This window comes from Pundamilia nyererei, unplaced genomic scaffold (assembly GCF_000239375.1).
Source record: "Pundamilia nyererei isolate P.nyererei 1_Seehausen unplaced genomic scaffold, PunNye1.0 scaffold00444, whole genome shotgun sequence".
Taxonomy (NCBI): Eukaryota; Metazoa; Chordata; class Actinopteri; order Cichliformes; family Cichlidae; genus Pundamilia; species Pundamilia nyererei.
In genome coordinates, this window is record NW_005187845.1 from 264,064 (window position 1) to 271,130 (window position 7,067).

General features: G+C 44.0%; 1 protein-coding gene across 1 annotated transcript in view; it reads left to right on the forward strand.

The window, feature by feature from the left end:
* ptprma (protein tyrosine phosphatase receptor type Ma) overlaps positions 1–3,782 on the forward strand; it is a gene marked incomplete at its 3' end in the record, with an annotated part of 69,260 nt that extends 65,478 nt beyond the window's left edge. The window contains exons 2-5 of the mRNA XM_013916060.1: positions 606–721; positions 833–1,007; positions 3,158–3,270; positions 3,602–3,782. Of these exons, the coding sequence (XP_013771514.1) occupies positions 606–721; positions 833–1,007; positions 3,158–3,270; positions 3,602–3,782 (585 nt within the window). The remainder of the gene's footprint in view (positions 1–605; positions 722–832; positions 1,008–3,157; positions 3,271–3,601) is intronic.
* Between the last annotated feature and the right edge of the window lie 3,285 nt (positions 3,783–7,067).

Consider the following 7,067-nt stretch of genomic DNA (forward strand, 5'->3'; position numbering starts at 1 on the left):
AGTTGAGCCGGTATTGTAGAATCAAGGTCACTGTGTGTGTGTGTGTGTGTGTGTGTGTGTGTGTGTGTGTGTGTGTGTGTGTGTGTGTGTGTGTGTGCGTGTGTGGAGGCAGGGGAGCTCATTAAAATATAAGTTGATTAGCATGGACTTTGATCCATCCTTCTGTTTATCTACTTGCTCAACTGAATACTCCTATTTTTATGTTGTTTTGTTATGTGAACACAACACACACGCACACACACATAGGGTGGTGTGTGTGCGTGTGTGTGTGTGTACACATCTTTTTGATGGAAGAAAAACCTCGAGTAAACATCTTTGACCTGAACTTTTTCTTGCTGTCTTACTTCACGTCAACACTGTTCAATAAACTGATTGAAAACACACACACACACACACACACACACACACACACACACACACACACACACACACATACTTACCTGCATCCTCCAGAATCCATTTTCTAATTGGATTGTAGAGATTTTTGTTTTTCGGCTGAAGAGATCAGAGGAGAGAAGACTCACTGTTACCGTAGCATGGTCAGTCAGGTGATGTCAGCAGTGTGTGACCTCTGACCTCAGTGTTTTATGTGTTCCTGTCCTCAGTGAGCACCCCTCACTTCCTCCATATCAAAGGTGTGGAGGTGAACGCAGGACAGACAGCCACGTTTCACTGCACCGTCAATGGACGTCCGCAGAGCAACCTGCTGCTGTACCTGCAGGTGATCTATCAATAATCCATAGTCAGTAACATGAGCGCCACGCGGCGAGACTGCACTCGGCGTGGCGTGTGTGTATGTGGCTGCTTCACTTTGTGTGTTTGTGCTCGGCAGGGAATGGGCGGTCGGCAGGCCGCGGTACGGGAAACCAAACCGCTGAATGCTCGGCGTTATGTGGCGAGCTTCAATGTGGACAACACGACCAAAGGAGACTCTGGACGCTACCGCTGCATCGCCCAATCAGAGCGAGGGGTGGGCGTGTCCTCCTATGCTGACCTCACAGTCAAACGTGAGTGCTGCTCTCTTATTGACTGATAATCTCTGAATATATTTAAGTGATGTGAATAATGTGAAGCTTAAAAAACTGATCATCCTGTCTTCCACAAGAGGACGCCTGTCCCTCCTTCTCACCCCCTCCCCCTCTCCTCACCCCCCTCCCTCACTCGTCTGTCTCTCGCTGCAGATCAAAGCTGCAGTTTGTCATGTTTTTTATTTTAATGACTCCATCGTGAAACGAGAAAGAGTTTTATTAAAGCTCCTCATTACTGCTCTGTGACTGTGTGTGTGTGTATGTGTGTGTGTGTGTGTTGCGGGGTTAGAGGAGAGCCTCATTAGAAAGTCAGAGCGCCGTTTTAAGGCGGGAGTCTCGGCGGCGTTTTGTCAGAATGTTTCTGTGAAGATGAATCACACCAAAGTAAAAGCCTCCTCTTTCTGGCGCTGCCTGTCAGAGTGCTGGCGCCCTAACCCGAACGCACATGCGGGCCCGCAGCGTGTTAACGATGACTCGTTAAACGCACCGTGTTCGGTGCGACGGAGCCGTCAGGCGTCTCTGAAGCGTAGCTTTCATCCACACTTTTTTCCTACCCCATCACGCTGAAGAGTCGGAGGAACGCGGGATGAGCCTCGATGGCGTTTAGCCTTCATCTCGCGGCTTAGTCATGGCGGCACATTTGATGGTGCCTGCTGAGACCAGCAGTATAAATATGATTTCATGTTTTATTAGATTCTCTTAAATGAACATAATTCTGCGATTTTACATTTAAGCATGTTTCAGTCTAAATAGGAGAAATCACAGCAGATCAATGGGATCCATCAGTAATCGATCAGCAGCCTGTGACGGTTTCATGGATGTCCGACTTCATTATTTCTGTATTTGTGTCACATGTGCGCTGAGGGATCACAGCGCTGTTTTATATTTTCAGCCACCAGAGGCGCTGTGGAGCACCCACTTCATACTCTGATTATATCACGACAAACTGATGAGACAACAGTTTATATCGCACTCTTCCATCACACAACAAAGTGTTTGTGACACACTAACTGCACATTCAGAAATAGGTCCCACTGCACGCCATGCTGGGTGATGCTAACTAGCACTGCGCTACCAGCTGTTAGGGCTCTTTGTTCAGGATCGTAAAGCCAGGCGGAGGATGATGAGCAGAGAGCGTCTGAGTTTGCACCTTTTAAACAGTTTCATGTTGAATCTGCCTTTTATGTTGGGCGGGGCTCTGGCAGCTCCGTAGGTGCTTTTACCTGGACGTACAGGCCTGGTTTTTGATACCCAGACTGACGGTGCTGGAGAAGAAGTTGTAGAGAGCGAAGGTAAGAGTGGTCCCAGTGCTGACCAGGGCAGTGACCCCCTCAAGTTAGGCAAGTGGCTCCAGCAGGTCCCGGGAACAACATCAGGGATCTCTGTTCAGAAGAGTGCAGTATGAACAGCTAAGATACTGCGCAGGACCCTCAAGCTACTGAGGACCCCAGCTTGAAACCCGAGTTTTATTTTTATACACACACACACACTCATATATACTTTTATATTTGTTTAGTTCAGATTTCAGTTTGTGTCTGTAGATGTGAGAAGAAGCAGATCCAAGTGACATTACTCACAGCTGAGCTGATCAATACAAGGATTAAGTGTGTGTCTGTGTGTGCCATTTCTAAGCAAACAAACACCATAACAGGTGAGGAGGTGTTTGTTGGTCACATGACCTGACACATATCCCCACAATCCCCGGCGGTTAAACCTCTGATTGAACTGTCACTCAGACTTTGTATGTGTGTTTGATACAATAACACACACACACACACACACACACACACACACACACACACACACACACACACACACAGGTGAACATTAACTTGAACGTGAAAAACAGATATCATTGTATCCTGGCTGGTGTGTGTGTGTGTGTGTGTGTGTGTTTTTGATGAAGTGGGTCAAGACGAAGTAGAGCAGCACCACCGGGGATTCTGGGTAATAGAATCCAGGTCTGCCGTGATTCGCCGAAGGTCACGAATATTAATTGTCTTATTAACACCTTCCTCCCTCGTCAAGGGTTTAGTGAAACCCAGAAGAGCATGTGTGTGTGAGTGTTCATGTGTGTGTGAGTGTTCATGTGTGTGTTGTCAGACTGATCTTGGTCCTTTGTCCCTCAGAGCCCCCTGTACCCATCGCCCCTCCTCAGCTGACAGCAGTTGGTGCCACCTACCTGTGGATACAACTTAACGCCAACTCGATCAATGGGGACGGACCAATCACTGAGCGAGACGTGAGTGCTGATTGGTCACTGATTCAGAAGTGTGGCTACAGCTACGACATTGGCTAACATTGCATAGTTAGCTTATCAGCCTGCTGTTCCCTTTAACAGGCTAATAGTCAAAGAAAGTTTAGATGCTGGAGCCACAAACTGTGGCAGAATTCTGTAATGCATAGAACTTACAATTCTATAGTATGTATGTATGTATGTGCAGATGTATATGCGTGCATATTTTTTTTTCAAAGAAAGTTTAGATCCAGGAATTTGCTTTATATTTGTTTTGGTCGGGTGATTTTTGTCCACTTCTGGGGCAGCCTACCTGTAACATTGTGCTCGCTTTCAGGTTGAGTATCGGACGACAGCAGGCATGTTGATCGACACCACACCGGTTGATAAGCCCACTCATAAAATCGGGCATCTGGACCCCGACACAGAGTATGAGATCAGTGTGCTCCTCACCAGGCCCCTGGATGGAGGCACAGGGAACCCCGGGCCACCGCTCAGAGCCAGGACCAAGTGTGCAGGTGGGTGAAAGTGAGGTCACATGGTCGAACCCGGCAGCCAATCGGTGATGAGGGCCGTTTCATGTCATCATAGTTGGTTTTGTTTTGTAGAGACCCTCGGGTGATTGCTAGCAGCTAACCGTGTGGCTCCACTCACACTGCTCTTATTAGGAGGTTAATGGCTGAGTCATTAGCGTACCGTGCTAAGCTGCATTAGCACTGAGCTCATCAGGTGGCTAATGGTTAACGATGAGCTCCTTAAGACAGCCAGCTTTGTTAGCATCACACTCGTTAGCTCCTAATGGCTACTGCGTACACACTACGCTAGCAGTTAATCTCCTGAATGAACACACCAACACACTGTGCCACAGGTGTGTGTGTGTGTGTGTGTGTGTGTGTGTGTGTGTGTGTGTGTGTGTGTGTGTGTGTGTGTGTGTGTGTACGCAAACAAAAAACTGGATGTTATTAGCAATTAGCTCGCTAATTACACAGGTGCAGCCTTTTTATTGCTGGTGCAGTTGTTACTTCATCTGTGGAGTGTTTGATTGTTCCACACGTTTCTATTCGTTGTAATTATTATTAGTGCCAGTCTTCATAATTCAGATTCATTTGATCTGTTTTTATTCACATACCTGTGTTTGAATTTATAGAAAGCATATAACCCATATGCTTACATTATTGTCAGTATAAGTTTTATTTACACGATCACATTATCAACAGCAACAAAGAGCTTTGTGTTTCAAAGAGGAACTATATTTTTAAACAAAGAACATCAGCAGACACTTAGATTCACAAAAATATTTAGTAAAACAATCATAATTTAAAGAAAACCACAATGTTATTTTTTAGGTGATGATAATATCAATCTCAGCTTAACCCTTTAAGACCTACCATAGAACCAAGTCCGCCAGAGCTTATATTATATTTTTACATGCTCTAGAGGCATTTTTGGGAGAATTTCAAGTTGATATACATCAATACAACAATTATAGCCCAAATTTTAATAATATGTATGCATTAAGTGCATAGTAATTACATAAAATTGCAAAGAATGCGATAAACTGCAAAAAAATTGAAAAAGTTTCTAGTTAGAGAAATTTAAGAGGCTTATCCCTCAATTTCCTGTGGTTCCCACCACAGGAAATTTTATTTAAGTGTCTTCATAGTTTTATTTTTGAAATACACCAATTTTTATACACTGCAGGAAAAACTAAAATAAATATTATAGTGCACATTTGCAAAAAAACCGCATGTGCATCAAAATAAACTATTTCCAGCAGTGCAATATGAGTCCTAAGCATCCCAGAAACAATACAGAGAGTCATAAAGTCAAACATAACTTTGAAAAACACCAGTATAGGCTTATAAGGCCCCGATGGTAAAAAAAACTACATTTCCGCAAAATGACGTCACTTCCGGTTTTGGGCAGGACATGGCGGACATGCGATAGTTCACGCTGATGGACGTAGGAAGTGTTACAAACAGCTGATCGGATCGGCAAAGCGTGTTTCTGGAATATTATGTTTTTGTTGCTGCAAGCGCTTTTTATGCAGTTTTTGCAAAGCTATATATGGAAGGAAACCGTGACCGAGGACAAGCTGATGGCATAAGATGTAAGTACAACTTCTCCGGTTTCATATGCAAAAAAGATTATTGCGCTAGCTTACATGGTTGCAGTGCTACCGGGATTTAAAAATAGTTATGCAAAACAGCCGGCTTTAAAGGGTTAAAAGAAAGTGTGCAAGTTTTTTCATGTCAGCATTACACCACCTCTATTTTCCACAGTGATAATTATAAAAGCATTCACTTCAATTTCCTTTAAGAAAAAAATAATAAAAAAAACTTCAACATAAAAAAGTCATGTTTGAACAAAATATGAATCAAAATCTATGCAGATGTTTCCAATGCTGACGTGTTTTTGTGTGCTTGCCTCCAAACTTCATGTTTTCCAGTCCTGCTGTCAGTCGTTCCAGTGGCGACACTGTGAACAAGTGTGTCAGGTTTCAACATACCGGCGTCTCAGACCTGCTGCTTCATGACTCATTTCAACACCTCGCAGCCACTGTCATGTTCCTATAAACTTGTGTGTCTGTAGAACCCCCCCCCCCCCTATTACACCCTCCATAGCCCCCACCCTCAGAGGCTTCCTGTCACACTGACCTGTGACAGTGAGGAGCAGGTTCATCCTTTAGTGTGCTTTTGAAGGCTGTTATGCGCATGTGTGCTGTCCTACATGCACTTGGATTCTTGATGCACTTCCTGGTACAAGCCAACTGAGAGCCTCTTATTCCAGGAGGAAAAATGAAAAACATGCCCAGCAGTCAAGTTCTGATGATCACTGATGTTATTTCGGTCATTGAGGAGGCTGTAATGGTTCTTGGTGACATTGTAAGGGTCTGTGGTGAATCATTGGTGCTGATAAAGCTCTGACTGCTTTTGCTGCATTTCTAATGAGACCTGATGAGGGTCTTTGTGCTAATGGTCTTTAAGAAAGCTCTAGTTGCTCATGGTGACGCGGTGATGGTGTGGATGAGGTCTCTCCACACCATCATAGCCTGTATGAGTTTCTAATGGTCCTTGGTAGTAGGGCTATTTGATATAACAATATATATATCGGATGACGATATGAAAAAATCTATCGTTTCATATTACACTATCGTTTTGTTTCGTGGTGTCACAAAATAAACTGTTTATGGCAACATTTTTTTCATGGTTTTGATGGTCACTGTAGTGGCTATAGTAATCTCTTAAAGTTCTCTCTTTCTCTTATATTTAAAATAACCACACTACGGAGAGACAAGCGACTGTTTTTACACGCTGTCATTAGCAACAATGACAGTAAACCCAGTGTGTGGCTCCGCTGTCCGCCTGTTTATTTTCCACATAAACCTTTCACAATGAAGCTGAAGAGCCTGTTGAGATTTTTCAAAATAAACTGAAATGATGACAAACAGAAGGTCCAGTCAAAACAAACGGAGCCCTTATTCCTAAATGAGAGGCCACCTCTGTAGCATGGACATGGTTTGGTTATGAAAAGTCAGAAAACTGTAGTATGCAAATTATGGTGCAATCCGGTCCCCACGTCAGACTCAGAATCGCGTGAAAGAGTATGAAGAGAGTTTACGGATGAGAAGCAAAGAAAGAGCAGTCAGGTGCTCAAAATAAACCTTAGACTCCAACGTTAGAACAGGCTTTTCCCCGCAGCACGCCGTGTAATAAATACTCACAAAGAAAACGGCAGCCGTTACAACTTGTGTCTAAAAATGTATCGTTTCGTGCATCTTGATTTGGCTCTCGGAGGAGGCG